Source organism: Sorghum bicolor, chromosome 6 (assembly GCF_000003195.3).
Source record: "Sorghum bicolor cultivar BTx623 chromosome 6, Sorghum_bicolor_NCBIv3, whole genome shotgun sequence".
In the NCBI taxonomy this organism is placed as follows: Eukaryota; Viridiplantae; Streptophyta; class Magnoliopsida; order Poales; family Poaceae; genus Sorghum; species Sorghum bicolor.
The window spans coordinates 45,017,611-45,038,345 of record NC_012875.2 but is presented as its reverse complement, the minus strand read 5'-3'; the positions used below and the strand labels follow the sequence as shown (position 1 = coordinate 45,038,345).

At 44.3% G+C, this 20,735-nt stretch overlaps 2 protein-coding genes across 3 annotated transcripts; both read right to left on the bottom strand.

Annotated features, from left to right (window-relative positions):
- On the bottom strand, positions 1,145-3,772 carry LOC8074003. Its single transcript, XM_002446447.2, has 2 exons — positions 2,745-3,772; positions 1,145-1,703 (listed from the first exon to the last, which is right to left on the bottom strand). Exons 1-2 carry the CDS (start codon positions 3,447-3,449, stop codon positions 1,377-1,379), a joined length of 1,032 nt encoding a protein of 343 aa, XP_002446492.1. The 5' UTR covers positions 3,450-3,772; the 3' UTR covers positions 1,145-1,376.
- LOC8077612 (probable receptor-like protein kinase At1g49730) lies at positions 5,675-12,161 on the bottom strand. 2 transcript variants are annotated; one of them, XM_021463280.1, is made up of 9 exons: positions 11,839-12,161; positions 9,964-10,512; positions 8,946-9,221; positions 7,928-8,189; positions 7,806-7,858; positions 7,655-7,722; positions 7,356-7,445; positions 7,193-7,283; positions 5,675-6,707 (listed from the first exon to the last, which is right to left on the bottom strand). In XM_021463280.1, exons 1-9 carry the CDS (start codon positions 11,921-11,923, stop codon positions 6,157-6,159), a joined length of 2,025 nt encoding a protein of 674 aa, XP_021318955.1. In that variant the 5' UTR covers positions 11,924-12,161; the 3' UTR covers positions 5,675-6,156. The 2 variants fall into 2 exon arrangements, with proteins under 2 accessions (XP_021318955.1, XP_021318956.1); XM_021463281.1 differs by lacking the exon at positions 11,839-12,161 and having other exon boundaries at positions 10,137-10,319.

Here is a 20,735-nt window from a genome sequence, read left to right as displayed (position 1 = left end):
ATTGTTTTTTTTTTGGTCTGTGGCTTCAGCTAATAAGATGGGGATGGGTGCTGGATCATGCCAATGCCATGGCGAAAACTGAGTTCCACCACGATGGTTTTATCTTGAGAAGCATCGGAGGATACACGTTCCGATCTCTGCCTGACCTGTCCATGTGAGCTCCATCCCTTCACTCAACATCTGAACCCTGCCCGTTTCAGGCCTTGTTTAGTTCCCAAAAAATTTTGCAAAATTTTTCAGATTCTCCATCACATCGAATCTTTAGACACATGCATGAAGTATTAAATATAGATAAAAATAAAAACTAATTACACAATTTGGTCGAAATTGACGAGACGAATCTTTTGAGCCTAGTTAGTCCATGATTGGATAATATTTGTCAAATACAAACGAAAAAGTTACAGTGTCGATTTTGCAAAATATTTTGGAACTAAACAAGGCCTCAATGCACTAGGATCGCTAGAACAGGGTACTGCACTAGTTAATGTATCACTCGTTCCGCAACTTTGCAACAGTGATACGGATGCGCTCATTTATCTCAGATCCAGCTTCGTGGTTACTCCGTATTTTCTTTTAGAATCGGAGGCAGGAGGAGCTCTGTGTTACAATATTACATTTGTCAGAATCAGATCTACATGAAGAGCAAAATGCTGATTGGAGCCATCTAATCTCTTTGTTGGAGACCAGATGTCTTCTGAAACAACTGACAAACTTGAGCTGCCAAATTTCATTCGAGCACTTCCGGTGATTGTCAGGAGTTTTACGCGTCTTTCACCAAGGCCTTGTTTAGTTAAAAAAATTTTTATAAAATAAAAATAGTAACACTTTTATTTGTATTAGTATTAGACAAATATTGTCCAATTATAGACTAACTAGATTTAAAAGATTCGTCTCGTCAATATCGACTAAATTGTACAATTAGTTTTTATTTTTATCTATATTCAATATTCCATGCATACGTCTAATAATTTGATGTGACGGAGAATCAAAAAAATTTTACAAAATTTTTGAGAACTAAACAAGGCCAAAAAAAAAATTACGTCTCGGTCTGCTGCATCGAGCGCACTGAATTTCACCGACATTTTATTTTTACATGCCCTCCACGGCATGGCATGCAATCGGGGGAGGAAACACACACACGCCGTATCAAGAAAGGTTTGATTCTTATTCCATCTCAACAAAACTCTCCAATACCAAAAATTCCTCTGTACAAACACAACCGACCAACAATGCTCCCATCCAATCCAGATATAACGCACGCACGCACGCAGGCAGTGTAACACGATGGAGATCGGAGAATTCAAGAACAACGGCGAAGTTCACGACGACGGCGATGACGACGGCGATGGCGACGGCGACGGCAGCAGGAGTATTAGCTAGTGGGTGTAGGTGCAGGCCTTGTTGAGGGAGACGGGCTTGCCGAGCTTGGTCTGGTCCATGGTGACGCTGCAGCGTGCCTCGCTGTAGAACTTGGGCTTCACCAGCCTCCCCAGCACGAAGGCGCGCGACCGCAGCCGCACCGTCAGCTGCAGCGGCACGGGCGGCGGCGGCACCACCACCGGCGGCGCCCGCTTCTTGGGCGGCGGAAGCGTCGTCGCCGTGCTGCTCAGCCCCGACCCGCCGCCGTACAGGGGCACCTTGTCGCCGACCACCGCCACCTTCAGGCTCCGCTGGCTCTTCCGAGACTGGTAGAAGTACTTTATCTGCGACCAAATGCAACGCGACACGATGGTCGTCGGTCAAATAAAGGATCTTTCTTTTGCAGAAAATATAGATGAAGACAAAAACTAATTTATCTATAATTTACGAGACAAATCTTTTAAATATAATTAGTCTATAATTAAACAATAACTTTTAAATACTAGCGTAAGTGCTACGGTAAGCTAAAAATTTCACGAACTAAACCATGACAAAGAAAAAAAGAGAAGAAATTGGCCCCGGAAATGCGATTGCGAAATTGCGAATGCAACGCAGCAGGCAGCAGGCATGCAGGGTGCTGGGAACGCGACGGCGACGCGAGTGAGAACTGGGTGACAGCTACGATGCAGGAAACTGCAAGGCATGAGCTGTGTGTCTGCTCGAGTTTCCACGGCGCGGACCCGGTGACTCTGCGCTCGTGTTCCCGTCGCAAGTCGCTATCGACGGCTACTGCTACCGCGTGCTGCTCGCTCGGGTCAATGTCACTGTGCAGCTGTAGTCCACTGTTCTGTTCATTTTTAAGTACTCTATCTACTGTCCTGTTTTAACAATTTGCATTTTGAGGCAGCTACTGCTCTGGTTCGGGAGATGTATTGGCAAAATCTGTGAATTTTTTCACTGCCCCTAATTAACAGAGAAACCTTGCAAACAGTCCTCGGTGTTATCAAGGAACACTTTTCGCCAAAAAAAAAAATGTTATCAAGACACAAAGCTTCAACCTTTCTTCTAGCAAGTACTAGCAACCTTGAAATGTCATCCGTAGCGATTCTACTTTTAGTTGAGGCGCTTGGATTAGCAACCTTAAAATGGCAAATTCTCTACCATTCTACTCCAGTATCCGTCCTAAAATCAATGGCGACTTGAGCGATTTAACTACTAGGCTCGATCTCGATCGATCAAGACCGGCTGCTTTGAGCTAAACGGCGCACACCGAGTGATGATGATCCATGAACAAACTCATACTAGTAAAACAAACAGATTGCTGCTGTACTGTAATGTAAAAATCCGAACAAGTTCGAAACAAGAATGAATGGCGGAGTGCTCACATTGCCGGACGCGAGCTGGAGCTGTGTGTAGTAGAGCGTGACGGGGTCGGCGGAGACGTGGACGCCGAAGAAGGTGCCGGTGTTGCGGAAGACGAGGGCGACGGTGGCGTTGAGCGAGGCCATCTCGGTGGGGACGAGCGACGCGTCGGTCCCGGCCTGCACCACGAAGCGGTGGAACGTGACGGCGCGGAGGGTGACGACGGGCCGCTGGTTGCGGCTGGCGCCCCACAGGATGAGCGCGAAGAAGAAGAAGAGCCCGAAGAAGGCCCCCACGAAGCCGAGCGCGTACCGCACCCGCTTCGGGATCCCGCTGCCGTGGCCTCCGGAGCCGTCGCCGTCGTCGTCGTCCATGCCGAGGAGACCTTCCTCCTCGATGGCCGCCTCCTTCATCCACGGGCTGCTGCGTCGCCGGCCGCCGGGGACGGCCGCGACGCCTCCCGGTCCGGCGGCACCGGCGCTCTTGGCGCTGGCGGAGAAGCGGGAGGAGGAGGAGGAGTCCCTGGACGCTCGCCCCAGCGACCGCGGCGGGGACGCGGCCGGGGAGGAGTGGAAGGAGGAGGCGGCCGTCTTGTTGTCCCCGTCGTCGTGGCTCGGCGACTGCACGTAGTAGGCCGCCCGCGGCGGCGACGACGCCGCCATGCTCGACGTCACCTCCGAGTCCGTCTTGGCGTGCCGGTGCGGCGGCGGCGGCTGCTGCTGCAGCATCGCGGCTGGCTCCTCTGGCTGTGTGCACTGCAGGTAGTAGTAGAATAGAAAGGTGGAGGTGCGGTGCCTGGCGCTGGGTCAGGTCAGCGGGCGCCGGGCGGTAGAAGTAGTAGACCCAGGACTCCAGGAGTGGTGCGCGCCCACCACCCGGCGACTCGCTCTCAGTCTCCGCTGCGGTTCCCGGGGTCGGTGAAGGTGAACCGTGAACGGCTCCGTGTGCTCTGCGGGGCTGCCGGCCCGGGTCGGAGGAGGACGCTCGTGGAGACGTGCAGCACTGGGTGTCTGACTGGATCATGGTTTGGATGGCAACCGGGCACCTAACAGTTCCCGTTGCCGATGCCGAGTTTCTACGGTCTGGAGCACAGCAGCCATCGAGATGGCACTGGCATTGACGCATTTGTGACGTCTGGGACAGTGAGGCACATACTACTACACGTTAGATGGCAGGAGAACGCATCGCCCGCCCGCTCGCCCATGTGAAGGTTAATTACTTGCGGGGCGGCTACAGGAATTGTTTGTTTACAAAGCCCAGATATTAGCTGGCTGGTTAGGAAACGTCCCCCGGAACGTGGATTGGCGTAGAGTAGAGTACTCTGCTGGTCTGCTCCCTCCTGTGTTTGTTTTTCAAATCAAGTATCAACCCGTCCGTCCGTCCAGTGCACTTTGGGTTGGGGTTCGGTCGTTCGGCCTTATCATCTGATCCGCCCGATTTGCGCCAACCGTGGCGCCGCCGCGGACCGCGTGCAGCCGCATCGTGAGCCGCGACCGATCCCCTGCTACTCCTACGTGCAAGCATTGACTTGTGGATTCCACCGGGCTGCGCCTACCTACCTACGCCGCCCCACCGGCACTGTGGAGAGACGAGAATGAGATGCTTCGCGTTCGCGGAGCTCCCCTCTGACCCTCTGCCTGACTGGCTTGCCGGACGGGATCGATCGATCTAGTGTCACGTGATCGCGATCCAGTCGGTTCTCCAGTTCTCCTGATGATTGATAATATATATATATAACAATAAATCGCGAAACCTGTTACTCTGGTCCTTGTGGTAATGCAATGACCGAGGCTTTTGCCCTGAAACTCTAATAATAATTATCGTGATCGATGCGCACAGTCCCGGAGAATACTTTCGATTCGATCCGCGGTACATAAACTCGCCGGGAAAACGCCACACTTGCTGTGGGCGGCACGGCAGGTGCGTGAGGTCAGCCTTGTCGTGTCTGCCGGCGGGCATCGATGGCATCGGACGGCCGATCTGACAGTGACTTCGCCTCCGCAGCAGCCTGCCACGGGCACGCGCGCCAGGGACAGTAGTGCCACGGAGCTGCTTGCCTGCCTGCCTGCCTGACTCGCTGCTGCTGGGGAGCGGCACCGGCACCGGCAACGGCTAGGGTGCAAGGCTGCGGCCGCGCGCACGCCGACGGGATCTGGTGGCTGCTGGCATGTGGACGTCGTGGTGGGCGCCCCACGGTCCCAGGGCAGCCACAAAGATGAGAGAGGCGGCGGCAATGTGCTTCTACGGAACCGCAACAAGGGCGAGGACGGTAGCCGACCGTTAATGGCGGCCACACTCTGACTCGGTGCGCAGGAGAGCAGGTCGGGGCGGTGCAGCGGCGCGGCTGGGTTCTTGCGGTGGCTCAGTCCGCTCGGTTGCCTGGCCATGTCGGTGCCGAGCTAGAGGTTGGGGAATCCACACGAGCCCGCCCCGCATGTCATCTTCGTCGTTGCGTCATCCGCTATTGTTGCACCACGGAGCCTACCTCCGAGCACCACGCGTCATCCGCCGCCGCTGTGCCCACACCGGACTCCACCTTGTGAGGGGAGGGAAGCTCCGGGACAGCCGTGTCGCGGCGCTCGCGGGACCGGGACGACGGGTGGCTGGAGTTGTCGCCCGTTTCCTTGGACAGGACGCAAGAGGGGAGAGGGCCTGGTCCGGCAAGACGCAATAAGAGGGATGGCGGACACATATTTGCCTTCGGCGTCACAGTCGACCCAAAATTGGTCCCGTGGTTGCCCACTCCGTTGGAGCGTGTATTTTCACCGCAAAAACAATGTGTGCCACCCATTTTAAGTATGGGTTACCTAATGGATACGCTACTGGAGTCAGTCAGTCTTAGCGAAACACTCTGGCAAGCCCTACTAAAGTTCTAAACAGTTTTACACCAAAAACTTTTCAAGATTTCTTGTCATATCGAATCTTGTGGTATATACACATACAGTATTGAATATAGACGAAAACAAAAATTAATTATATAGTTTATAAATCTAGAGATAAATCTTTTTAGTCTAGTCGTTAGTTGACAACAATTCGTCAGTGAAATCTGTGTCACGATGCAGCCATGTTCCCGAAGCACATCAATGCAGTGATCAATGAAAAACAAACAACCAACACCTAGGGAAACGAACCGAGACAGCAGTCAGTAAACTCTCACGCGTGCCACCTCGCACAGTTGTGCTCCCATCACTCTCTGCCTCCTGGCTCACATGCCGGCTCCACTCCCTCCCGATCTCGTTGCAGGATCCGTCGGTCGGCACTCGTCACCAGAAAATCACCACGAAAAGTCTCCTCAAAAAATCGCAGCTGGCACCGCATCAGCCAGACCTGCAGAACTGCCGACGCAACGGATGGGCGCAGTGCAGGTGCAGCGCCAGCTCCAGTGCAGTGCAGACCAAAACACGGACGCGCAGCACGGGTGACGGGCCGGTATTATCAGGCCAGGAACGCGGCGTTGCCGTGGGCCGGGGACGACTCCGGCTCGGGCGAGTTGCACTCCAGCAGCACGCTGCGGCTGCAGTGCGACCTGGACGTGCTGCTCGACGACGGCAGCCACGACAAGTCGCCGCCGCCGCCTGCCTGCTTCCCCTTCACCCGCCGGCCGCCGTGGCTGTAGTAGTAGTACCCTTCCTCGCCCTCCACGGCGCGCGCGAACCGCCCGGACAGCGGGTCCAGCCGCTCGTAGAGGATGCGGAGCACCTGCTTCATGGACGGCCGCGCCGCGCCGTCCCGGTGCGTGCACCAGTGGATCACGTCCGCCACCACCTGCAGCTCGTCCAGGTCGAACGCGTCCGCCACCGACGGGTCGACCAGCTCGTGGAGACGGTAGTCCGTGCCGATGAGCTCGCGGGACCACTCCACCAGGCTCTTGTTGTCCTGGATCACCGGCTTCCCCGTCACCAGCTCCAGCAACAGCACGCCGTAGCTGTACACGTCGCTCTTCGGGGTCACCTCCTGGGTCACCATGTACTCGGGGTCTACGTAGCCTGCTCAAAGATTTTGATTTTATACATTGCTACTGGGATACTAGTACAGAGTACAGTACTGGGTGAAATTAATTGGTGGGATTAAAAAATCACAAATGCCATGAAAAATCCAGAGACCATTCCCTCATCTTAAATGGCAGCTCCAACCTCTATAGAAGTTCTGATCCTCTCTGCGTGGTGAGACGTTGTCAGGTAGGTTTTGGCCTGTGACATGGTGACACGTTGCGCACATTCGTTTGTTTGTCTAAGCCGTACTTTTTCTGCCGGCCAGCAGTGTTTTCTCTTACAATAACAATACTTTCAGCCATGGTTTTTCAGACAAGCGAACAGGCTCTTAAGTTTCTATTCTTTCGCATTTATAATGGCTGAGTGCTTTGGCTTAACAGTCGGATGCAGAGGTCGGAACCATATTTCATTCAAAATATAGCATCCTTCATGTACTAACTGACAGAGCAAAAGGCACCAGAAAAATAAGAGAGCCTTACCAGGAGTTGCTTGGATCTTGACATTTGCTGGGGTGCGACTGGGAGTTGCATTGCCAATACTAGAGTGGTGTGCAAGACCGCAACCAGCAAGCTGTTAAAATGCAAACGGTTGGGATGTGCAGAATAGGATTGTAAATTGTGACGAAGTTCTGTTTTAATTTACCTTTGCAAGGTAATTCTTGTCCAAGAAGACATTGCTAGGCCTAACGTCTCCATGGTATAGTGGAGGATCACAATAAAAATGAAGGTACTCCTGCAACCAAACATCATAAAAAGTTAAACATAAAATTTAAAATATATTTAATCACAACAGGGAATATGGTAAAGATTGATTTAGCCTTTGCGCACATTGGCAAAATCATAAGAAACAACTATTAAGTCTCACTTATCACGAACACTGATTTCTGCAGAAAGAAAGAAAGAAAGAAAGAAAGAAACAATCACAGATTTCCTGAAACTCACCAAAGCATTAGCAACATCGATGGCAATTTGGACCCTATTTTTCCATGGTAGCAGGTGTTTACTTGGCGCTGCAAAGAGCAAAATGCTTTTTAGCATCAATTCAACAAATGATGCATCATCAGAAGAATGAGAACGAAACATGACATATTACAATGTAGGTGATCTTGAAGGCTTCCATTTTCCATGTATTCATACACCTGAAACCTGGATTACAGAACACTGTAAGAACCATAACTCGGTGGATATCTGAATTTAAGTACGACAGATATTAACCTCTCAAATCTTGTTGAACAAAAACCTTTTAGTCCAACAAGATGCCGATGATGCAATCGCCCAAGAAATTCCATTTCTTTACAAAATTCATGTTGACTTTGTTTTGGTGAACACTCAACGTGTCTGATAGCAACCACAGATCCATCATTTAGTTGTCCTCTGAATACTGTACCATTTTCACCTCCTCCTAACACTGTGCTGAAGTTCCTTGTTGCTTTCTTCATTTCTTTGTAACTAAATCTGCCAAAAATGGTGGAATTGCCTGCAAAATATTCAGTTAGGCAAATAAGTTGAAATGGTTCTTGAACTGATTCTGATTATTAAGTAATTTGAAGATAAAGCCTGTGACATCAATCTATCCTATTTTGAACCATAAGGGTAAGGTTTTGAATAAATTACAGGAAGTCCATCATAGTATTTAGTACGATGCACTGTGGCAAAAAAATTCAGACCACATCATTACTATCCATATTATTGGTAGCGTCATGATAATGACTGAAAGGAACTGAGCCTAGCTCAGCTTATGGGAGTCTGTACACCCTCATCCAAGTTCAGTCCTCTTTGTCTTGAATTTGGGTGTCTATTTACTTTTAAATTAGAAATCACCTAGTTCCTCAAAGGTGTTTTTTTATTTAAGATAATGAGTACAAACGGGACACCATGTATACCAACTTGAGATATTGACGTCTACTGTGCACATGGTATATATTTTTTTAATCTGAACAGCATGGAAGAAGCCAAACATATTAACTTGTTCTAGGAACTCATGTTTGCCTTAGGCTGTAACTCTCATTTTGGTTCCTTCCCTTATCACATACACGCCGATAGCCATAAATGAATTCTGTGTCATCTAAAATCAAACATATTCCACAAAGAAATGGTAGTATGCTAGTATCCAGCACTTGTATCAGATGCCATATAACCTCTTTAAATTATCCAAGACAGTTGGACATCCAAATGAGCAGACATTCGTGAAAGAATTACAATATCACAATAAAAAAAATCAGGAAATCGTTACCTTCTTGGCCCTTCTTGACACAGGAAAAACTCCATGCATCCAGAGGGTTATTTCCTTCCAGCTTTTTGAGTTCTTTATTCTTTCTACGGATTAGGAAAATCAGTACTATCATTAGTAGAATTGCTACTCCAGTAACCAAAGCTCCAATTGCTGGGAATAGAACAAGCTTGTAACTGCGATGATGCTTGGGTGGTACTACAGGAACTTGCACTGTAAGTGGACTAGGAGAAATATCGGGCACGGCAAGTCCAGCTGGAGCCGGTCCAGAGATGTTCGCTGCATTATATATTCAACGATGAGAAGTTCAACATATTGGACAAGGTCAAGGAACAGATTACAGAATCACAACAAACAAATACTTTTTCAGAGAACACACTTTAATACACATAAGTACCTAAATCGTTAAAGAAGCAAATCAATAAGTATAAGAAATACAGCTACAGTTTTGCATAACAAAAGCAGATGTAAAGCAATAGTTTCATCTTATTAACCAATATATGGAATAGATTTTTTTTTTTTTTGGCAAAGATTCAAAAAAAAGCAGTATGCTCATGCTTAACTATTACAATAAGAGGTAAAGGTAACAATGATACTAATATATAATTATTATGAATGTTTAGATTAAGATGGATACCTATTGTTGAATATTTATACAGGAAGCTATCAGGGGTAAAGTTGATTCGCAGAATTCAGAGCAACCATTTGGTATGAAAAGCTTGTTTGAACCAGAAGAAATATCCACAGCAATCATTTTGTTTTTGTGCAATGTACTAGCATCAAGCGATGGGGGGAAAAACTAGGAAATGATTCTGTGAGGTGCCAGGCTTTATATGTTAAGTCACATTATATGATCCACTTAAATGAAAGAGAAGTCATCTTTATATCACAAAAAACACAGAGAGAGAAAAGGGAATATTGCTAAGATAACAGAATCTAAAAGAGTTTTTTCCTAAGATTTTTTAATGACACTAGCCATTCTCAGAAAAGGAAGGCGAATTGATTTATCAAATATTCAAACCTTGAAGAGCACTAAGCCCTTGAACGCTAAAAAAGCAACCAGCCGTATCAATGGTAGATATATTCCCTTGACTCACAAATGCAACAAAAGCAGCATCACGGCAGGTATTCAACGTGACATTATCTGGTTCCCCGATAAGATGGCGGAGGTACGACAGACCAGAGTTTAAGCACCTCTTGCAAGTGATATCATCCGAAAGTGTAGTTGCACAGCTTCTTGTGACATCGCTGAAATTCGGAGACTGCAACATCTCAAGGACGGTGGTCATCCCAACACACTGATAGGACACCTGAATTTTGATCCCAAGGCCACAAAACGAAGCGGCAGTGGGCAGTATCCCCTTGGACACCAATGTATCAGAGATATTGGCAATGCAGGCATCAGAAATTTGAGCCGGAACCCCAAGGGTGCCTGTTGTGTTTGCATACATGGCAGATGAGACCGCGAGAACAGCATTGATGTAGCGGCAACACTTTGAGTGTCCATTTTGGTCCGAGCACACTGAAGCTATCAGTCCGTAGTTGGGCCAACTCAAATCTAAGGGGCAATCTGCATGAAGGAAGAACAATTATGAATAATGAATGGTGCTGCAGAAGTATGGATATAAGAAAACAGAAAAAAAAAAGATAACTTTTTAAGACCATCTCAATCACTCCACATCTTTATATTACACAGAAAGAACAAAATCTTCAATGAAAGCCGTGGAGCTGGCTCTTTCGGTTCATGACACGAATTGCATCTTACGGAGTAGAAAACAGAAACTGAAGTGAATGCCTCAGATCCTCAGGACCAGTACAAGGTAGATACATCTTGCATGCCCAACACCAACAGAACATGCAATAAATTCCAAATACGATCCCCCGATTTCATCGGACTATGGAACGTGCTATACCAGGTATTCAGAATGTGGGGTACCTACGGATAAGCGTATATGAATTCAAGATATTCAGCAGTATTGTACTGCCTCCGTTTTGAATTATAAGATTTTTTTATGTACATCTATTTTTTTTATATATCTAGACATATTATTTATCTAGATGCATAGTAAAGTAGAATGAATATACCAAAATAGTAATCAAAGTGACTTCTAATTTAGAAGAGAGAGTAGGGCACAAGTGACAAGTCTGAACAACCCACGTGAAAACATCAGGTGAAGGTGAAGTCAAAACAAATTAAGTGATTCAGTAACGCCAAATGACAGGACGGGGAGTTCTGCGGAGAGCAAAATCCAACGGCCGCAAAAGCAAGGCGAGAGAGGCATGAACTGTTTAACCCGGCGCAGTACAGCAACCCCATTAGGTAAGCGAATTGATGGCGCGAGGACTCCCGTCTCCAAATGCTAGCGAAGCGAGGTCCCCCTATGGCAGACGACACATGCGGCGGCCGCGAACAATTTCTCTGGCAGTATCCCCCACTCCCCCCAAGCGAGGTGACCACGTCTCGAACTCAAACCCTCAGTACCTCAGGAGGAACGAAAAATATAATACTAACATACTCATAAAAATGCAGCTCTGGGGAACGACAGCTAATCTGGGACGGAATGCAGAATCGTCACCAGAAAGTCTCGAGTAAAAGGGGGGAAAATAGGTTTCATCAACTCAATGAATCACCACCAAGGCAGGGAAGCAAAGAGCAGAACATAATGGAAGCACCGGTTGAGCGAAGTGCGCGCTTCCGGTTCGCGAGCACAGTCGCCGCCGCCACCCCCACCCACCCTACCAGCCACCAGCCTCCAGAACCCCAGCGACAGCGATCACCGGTGAGAAGCGCGCGCGACAGCTGGCGAATATATATGAGCTGCAAAGGAAGGAAGGAAGGAAGGAAGGAAGGGGAACCCGGCGCCTGGCGGGCCGAGTGGCATCGGCGGGCGCTTACCTGCCGCGATCACCGCTGGGCCCGGGCGCGCCGCCAGAAGCACCGCGGCGGTGAAGAGCAGCGCCGGCGCGAGGCGCCGCCGCATCGAGCCCGCCGAAGGAGGCTGGGTCGGCACCGCGGGAGTGGCAGAGTGGAGTCGGAGAGCGTGCAGTCAGTCTCAGTGGCAGTGCGGGTGAGGAGGAAAAAAATAGTCCGTCTGGTCTGGGTCGTCGGGGAGGAAGGAAGGCAGGAATGGGATGCCAGGCTGCCCACCCGACGCCAACTCGATTCCCCCCGCTCTCTTTTGCTCGCCGGCCGCCGCTTTTTCGCTTTGCCGTGCCGGGCGCAGGCGGCACTGGCAGTGGCAGGCCCCCTTTTCATCTATAGGAGGAGTTGTGGGTGGGTTGGGCTCACGGGCGCGCAGTGGGATAGTATAGTAGAGGGGGATATGCGGCCGGCCAAATGGGTCTCGCACGTGGCGTGGACCGGCACCGGCCCATACAGATACCACAGTGGCAGCAGCAGCCGCGCGCGGCGCCGCGCTCGAGGATTTCGGCCATCGCCCCGCCGTCGCGACGCTAGCGGGGGGCATCTCGTGACGGCGCGGTCTCGTCTGGTCTCGTCAAGGCGCTGACCCGACGACCATCTCGGGCGACGGCCTACTGACTGGATTAAAGGCCTACTTCTAAAATTTTTGTTAATAAATATTATAGTACTTTCGTTTATATTTAATAAATATTATTTAATTATAAATTAATTAGATTTAAAAAATTTATCTTATAAATTATAGGTAAACAATGTAATTAGTTATTGTTTTTATCTATATTTAACCAGGTGACAAAGAATCTATAAAATTTTTTGAAAACTAAACAAAGCCTTAGGCTTATAAGATTTCTAGTCACATCTAATTTTAGCATTAAGTATAGACAAAAAATAACTAGCTACACAATTTATCTGTAGTTTACAAAATAATTTTTTTTAAATCTAATTAGTTTATTGTTAGATAATAATTTTTAAATATAAATAAAAATGTTACCATATAAAAAAGAAAAAAAAGTTTTGTCAACAACAAGTCGGTGGTTTCGGGGCCTGCCAGAATGTCCCCGGGACCGGGAGTCCGCGACAACCTCTGCTACGGCGTTTGTTGCTGCGGCAAAGCTACCACGCGTACGTACGGTCGCGCCCACAGGCCACAGGGCATGGCCTGCCACTGGGGACATGCGTTGTGTAGTGTCGCGATCTGGTATGGGCTGAGGAGGCATGTTTTCCTGCGTATACCAGAGAGAGAGAGAGAGAACTCCCCAAGCCGGCGCCCCAAATTGGCGTTCATGGAGATGACGATGCTGGCCTTATGTTGGCCGCCTCATGCAGACATTCTCTAGGATATTCTAAAAAGTTTTGTGTACATCAAATCTTACGACACATACATGAAGTATTAAATATAGATAAAATAATTATAATTTGCGAGACGAATTCTTTGAGCATAATTAGTTCATAATTATATAATATTTATCAAATTCAAACGAAAGTGTTACGGTATCTATTTTGCAAAAAAAAATAGAACTAAACAAGACCTATGTACTCTAGACTCTCTGTGCTTTCGAGTTCCAACTATGTTTGGCTGATAAATCATAACAGAAAATATTATTGGCTGATTTATTTTAAAAATAAAATACTATTAAATCATTAGTAGATTTGGTTGATAAGCTTAAGCGAACAAAATTGCACGAGATGAGAGCTGAGAGGCATCTGCGTCTGCGGTGGTATGGCCGTGCTGCACGGCCCAAGGCCGAAGGATGAACGACTAGGGCCGTGTTTAGTTCCTCAACCAAAACATTTCGTTACACTGTAGCTTTTTCGTTTGTTTATGGTAATTATTGTCCAACCATAGACTAACTAGGCTCAAAAGATTCGTCTTATCAATTTCGACCAAACTGTGTAATTAGTTTTTATTTTCATTTATATTTAATACTCCATGCATACGTCTAAAGATTCGATGTGACGGAGAATCTTGAAAAATTTTGGGTTTTTGAGAGAAAGTAAACAAGGCCAGGACCAAGCCACATGCGCCAGGGCCGCCCTCGTTCCATTAGGCCATGAAAAGAATCGATTTTTAGAGTTATGCTAAGTTAATTTTTTTAAAATTTTAATTAAACTTCTAAAAAATGATGCAAAGATTTGTAGTATCAAATTGGTATAATTAAATTTGTCGTAAAGTATATTTTTAAAAGATGTATATTTTATGTAATAGATGTTATTACTCTTTTCTATAAAGTTGGACCTTGTTTAGTTCTCTTCAGAATTCAAAAACTTTTTAACATTCTCCATCACATCGAATCTTGCGACACCTGTATAGAGCACTTGATATAGATTAAAAATAACTAATTGCATAGTTAAGTTGGAAATCACGAGATAAATCTTTTCAGACTAGTTAATTCATGGTTAGACAATAAATACCAAATATAAACGAAAATACTATAGTATCAAAATCTAAAAATTTTTCGGATCTAAACCAGGCCTTAGTCAATGAATTGATTTTTTTTCGTGACGGAACATATGCTCGGCAGCCTAGCTTATCATTCCATACATTCTGTCAGGCAACTGATTGCTGGTATGGTATTGGTATCCTATGAAAGCCATCCGAAACCCAGCAATATGGTCTTGTTTAGATTTAAAAAGTTTTTAAATTTTAAAATTGTACTAATTTTGTTTCTATTTGACAAATATTATCCAATTATGGAGTAACTAAGTTTAAAAAATTTGTCTCATGATTTTACAGGCAAATTGTGTAATTAATTTTTGTTTTCATCTATATTTAATGTTTTTGTGATAAAAAATCTTAAATTTTTTTTGATTTTTGATGAACTAAACAAGGCCCCGATGTTAAAAAAAGGAAGCATACGGATCACGGAGATGCAAATGTCAACGTTGAACATATACACAGGCTTAGGCCTTGATTAGTTTTGAAATTTTTTGGTTTTGAATACTGTAGTGCTTTCATTTTTATTTAAAAATTATTATTCAATCATAGACTAATTATGCTCAAAAGATTCATCTTATGATTTATAGGCAAATTATGCAATTAGCTTTTGTTTTCGTTTATATTTAATGCTCTATATGCTACAAGATTCGATTGGAAAGTTTTTGGTTTTTGGAGTCTTTGTTTAGTTTTAAAAAAATTTGCGTATAGTTTATTTGTAATTTATGAGGCAAATCTTTTAGGCCCAATTAATTATAATTAGACTCAAATAGAAAACGAAAGTACTACGGTGACTGACCGGGCATTTCATTTGACTGAAACAACACACGCAGACGGTAGACCCCAGCTTCTTGTCGCCACACCGTTGTTGCCATCTCTTGACATGGCAAGTTAGGGCATGTACAACCCACAGACAGCCTTCTGTCTATATGTTTTTGGAATCTGAACACAGACAGTTAAAAAGACAGGTCATACAATGATTGTTTGTTTGGCTGTCTCTAAGCTGTTTAATGTTTTATATGTAGCTAAGATCAATTGTGAATACCACTTTATATACTATTTTGTTGCTATTTGATAGAAAATAAATGAAGCATAAATAAGATGAACATTCTTATAAGATTTTTTCGAAAAATATAAATATAAGTCACATATTATATATAATGGTAACATTTTTATCTTATTTTTCTTTGTTTCCACAACACTGCCATATCAAGTCTTAATGAGGTGCACATCATCTATGTATACTATTTTGTTGATTACAAATAAGATTAAACATAGATCAAACTTAATTGCAATATTTTTTAATTAAAATCGTCAACACAATGGCCTTGTTCATTGTAACTTGTGAGACAAATCTTTTGAGTCTATTTAGTTCACGATTGAACAATAATTATTAAATATAAACAAAAGTGCTATAGTAGCTAAAGCTAAAAATTTGCACGGCCTAGCCTTGTTTAGTTCGCGAAAAATTTGGCTTTGGATACCGTAGAATTTTCGTTTGTATTTGATAATTATTATCTAATTATGGATTAACTAGGTTTAAAAGATTTGTCTCGTAATTTAGGCAAATTATATAATTAATTTTTATTTTTATCTATATTTAGTGCTCTATGGATACGTCTTAAAAATTCAATGTGACGATAAATTTTAAATTTTTTTTAACTAAACAAGGCCATAGGGTCATGGCCATCACCATTTTCACTACTGTTGTGTCACATCATCTCACATCGATCGAATAAAGCTGATATACTCTGTCAGTTCTTATCTTTTTTTCTTCTGGCATCACGCGTAGCGGTCTAGAGAGGAGCAAGTTGCCGGAGCAGGCCGCACGTAACCACAGCAGGATCTGTGTGCGTCAGACTCAAGAAAACGTTCTCGTACAACGGTTGTTCACCCGGCGACTACGCATGGGAGCACGAGCCGTCGTCGTCGTCTCGCGAGACGACGACCTCGGCCTGTCTACTACTCGCAAAGGGCTTTTTTGATAAAATTATGTCTTGCAGACGACTCTTAAAGTCCCGTTGTACTTGCCCTTAGGTCTCCTAGTCGTCTCGGGGCCGCGGCGCTAGCGCTACGCTGTATCCGCATACATACAGCCAGCCCACCTAAAAGAAAGCAGTTTTTCAATGTATACGTGAATCGTTTATATAGTGTATTGAGATATATGACATTTAAAATAGTAGGATTTTATATTAGGTAGGCCTTGTTTAAATCAAAAAGGTTTTGCATTTTTATACCGTAGCATTTTCGTTTTTATTTGATAAACATTGTCCAATTATAGAGTAACTAGACTTAAAAGATTCATCTCGTGATTTACAAGTAAATTATGCAATTAGTTTATTTTCATCTATATCTAATGCTCTATGCATGTGCCGCATGATTTTTGATGTGATGGAGAATTTTGAAAAGTTTTTGGTTTTAGGGTAAACTAAGGTCTTGTTCAGTTGGCAAAATTTTTGGATTTCAAGTACTGCAGCACTTTTGTTTGTATTTGACAAATATTGTCCAATCATGGACTATCTAGGCTTAAAAGATTCGTCTCACAAATTATAGGTAAACCGTGTAATTTTTTTCATCTATATTTAATACTCCATGTATGTGACGCAAGATTCGATATAACGGAAAATCTAAATTTTTTGATAAAACTTTTTGGGAACTAAACAAGGACGTAGTATGTGTAGCACGAATCTCAAAACAATTTTAAATGATAAAAAAATGCATGCTAAACATATATTACATGTTGTGATACATTATCTCTACTATAATTGATCCAACAAAATTATGCTTGGTCTACCAAAGAAAACATCCCCTACTGAAGGCCTCAATCATCATGTACCTAGCAAAACGCACACGGGATTTTATCTCTATTAAAATCAACGACTCAAAATCAACTAGCATCAAATCCAACGGTGGTAGAGAAAAATTTGAAGCCTACATCAAACTACCAAACTCTTTTCCCTCACCTCGCACACGGACACCCACGGCTGCTGCGACCGATCTGAACTCATAGCGGCGGCGGCGCTCGAGCACAAGGGCGTTGCGTCTTGGCCATCCTCACGTACGCCAAACTCTTTTCCCTCACCTCGCACACGGACACCCACGGCTGTTGCGACCGATTTTGACTCATAGCGGCGGCGGTGCTCGAGCACAAGGGCGTTGCGTCTTGGCCATCCTCACGTACGCCCGCGGCTGATCGGTGAACTCGTAGCGGCGGCAGCGGTCGACCACGTGGGCGTCGCGTTTTAGCCATCCTCACGACCTCACGTACCCCCGCGGCTGATCGGCTCATGCGGCTGATCCATCAGGCATCAGCAGTCAAGCAACCTGTCAAGGAGCTGATCCATCACGTCATCTCTACTGTACTACTACTTGCTAGGCGGCGGCGGTCAAGCAGGTGCCAAAGGAGTTCTCTGCTCAATTTTATTGTTCTCTGTGTTTCTCAGATGAAAAGTTCTTCATGTTAGGCTTTGGAGATGAAAATTTTTTGAGTGTCACATCGAATGTATCGGAAGAATTTCGAGAGGGGTTAATAAAAAAAACAAATTACATAGCTCGTTTAGAAACTGTAAGACAAATATATTAAGTATAATTAATTTGTCATTAGCACATGTGGGTTACTGTAGTAATCATGGACTAACTAGGCTTAAAAGATTCGTCTCGCGATTTTCAACCAAACTATGTAATTAGTTTATTTTTTATCTAAATTTAATGTTCTATGCATGTGTCCAAAGATTCGATGATTTGTGGTATAGCCGGTGCTTTGGGTTCCTCAAGCGGGGTGTTTAGCCACCGCATATTAATTAGCCTCTCCATCTAACTGCTGCAATGAAGTAGGCAATAGAACAATGTTTCTATAGATGGCAGAAAGATTGGTAATTGTTAGAGCATCTCCAAAGGTTTTGCATTTGAAGTTTGCATTTGAGTAATTTGCCAAAAAATTCCAAAAAAGGTATCCAACAGTTTTGCATTTGGAGTTTGCAAATTGGGCAACTTGACAAATGAAGGAGCAAACTTGGCAAAAATGCCAAGTTGTGGACGGCTTTGCAAATCCGATCGCGCGAGCAAAGTCACGCGTGAGGAAAGCGCGCGCCCGGAGACCTCCTATTTTTATCCTTTGCCAACTCCAAATGCCAATTCCCTTGGAGATGACATGTTTTTATTCTTTGCATTTTGTCATGGGAGTTTACAAACAACAACAAATGCCAAGTTAATTTGCCAAAGCCTTTGAAGATGCTCTTAGTGAGGTTAAATTTTGAATATATTTGACACAAATGCTGTATTGGTAGGGGGAAGTAGGCAATAGAAAGGTATCTATTTTTTAGATGACAGAAAGATTGGGGACATCCCATCGACGGTGGTCTGCTTCTTTCCTTCGGCAAGCTCCTGCAGATCCAAAACGAGATGGAAAAGGTTAGTTGCTTTGCTTTCCAAGTAATTTGGAATTTTCCTCTAGCTCATTTGTGTGATCTCTTCTTGCATGAATCATGCCACACATGAGATTCGTGTAAGACAGGTTCGGAGGCAAGGTAGGTAGTGTCTGGAAAAATTCTACTCAGATGAAGAACAAGGTAGCCACACACGACTGAATGATTGTTTTGTTGGAAAAGGGCAAGAATATCTTGCACTCTAGCTTTGCCCTGTGATGAGGTAGATAGAATGCTTGATATGTGTTTTGAACCACAGTTAGCAGAATTATTGAGCAAGTGGACTTGTCACTTCCAGGTGTCAGGCAGACAATGCTGTTTAGTGCGACGTTCCCAAAAGAGATCCAAGTTAGCGGTTTGTTTATATTTCTTTGGCATGCAGTTGTTGAATAAGCATTTCCGTTTGTTGTAAGCTCTTCTTTTAGTAAATCTATTGTACTTCCTACAATATATTTCTTCTCTTAACTGTTTTGTTATGTATACCCTCACCAATATCCTGTATTTGATCAGTCGTTGAGATTGTTATCTTGGCATGTTTTTTCTAGATGGATAAATTTCTTTCCATGCTAGACATTCTGAGAAATATATAAATCCTACATCTATCTTTTGTGCTTCAATGTGCTACACAATTTTAGTGTATGGGTTTGGGTTTGCTTGTGGGTGTTGAGGTGGTGCGGCCTAGCCGGGGCGGCACACGGCGCGGCCGGTCAGAGTTGCCGATGCTGGAGGCGTTTTGAGCAAGGAGCGAGGAAGATCTGGCGCCGCAGATCGTTAGGGTCTTGCAATGTAATTGGCTACAAAGTTTTAGTGGAGTTGCAATATAATTGTTGAAAAGGAAAGAATTGAAATAAGAAAGTTGGCTAAACAAATATTAGAGGTTATCAGTTTCAGAATTAATTTTCTTGTAGCAGGGATTGGGTGGTTTTATTTGTCTTTGAAAAAATTTAAGTTTTGTCAGCTCAATGACACAAGGCAACAATGGTGGCAATGACGTCGACAGGGCCATGAGTTTTATGACCCCACTGATTCGAAATTTTAGAGAAAAAGTTCAATCTAAGATGAAATTCCCCAATGAGATGGCCTTAGCTTATACATGTGAAATTTTGGGCAGTATAAATCATAGAGATTAGTATGTATACATGTGAATTATCTTTTTTTGGTATTTAACTTTGTATTATTTCAAAAGATTATATAAGTTAATATTGATATTATTTTGTTGTTTGATTGTTTTCATATGCACCCTAAAATAAAACCGTAGCGTTAGCACGGGTATTATACTAATTACCCCAAAAGAGCCTAAGAAAGGTGAGTTACCAGAGCACGGATCAGCTTGCTTCTGTCTACATCCGCGCTTCCGCATCTGAAGAACCAATCAGCTTTCTCTGGCCACAAGGCTCTTGTCTAAATTCAAAACTACTCTCTTCATCTTAATTTATAAATCATTCTAAAAATCTTAACTACTCAAAGCATCTCAAGTTTAATTAATATGATAAAAAAAATTTAAAAGGTTTATGACATTAAATAGATATAATTACAAAAATATAACTAATGAAGAATCTAATAATATTTAGATGATATCATAAATATTATTATGCTATCATATAAATTTGATCAAACTTTAGATACTTTGATTCTTCAAAATTTTTAGAATAACTTATAAATAAATTGGGATGTTGAGAGTAGCCAGTTATTATCGATGGCCACGTCCAAGGCCCTCAGCCTCAATATATCAATAACAGACGGTACCAGCTGCTTGTTGCATGTTTCCTTTTGACTATCCTCAACAGTCAACACAACGTCCATAAACACACACATGCCTCATACCTGCAAATTGCGTGTATTCATTTAGTTTCATTTTACTACTCTAGTATATATATCCAGCTATGGAGTCGTTGATGGCAAGTTCACACATGCGTCCACATTCAACCAACCACTCTCATGCGCCATGACTTGGCATGTACAAAGTGCGTCCTTCTTTTATGCCAAACAAGGCGATGCGTGTGCAACGTACTTAA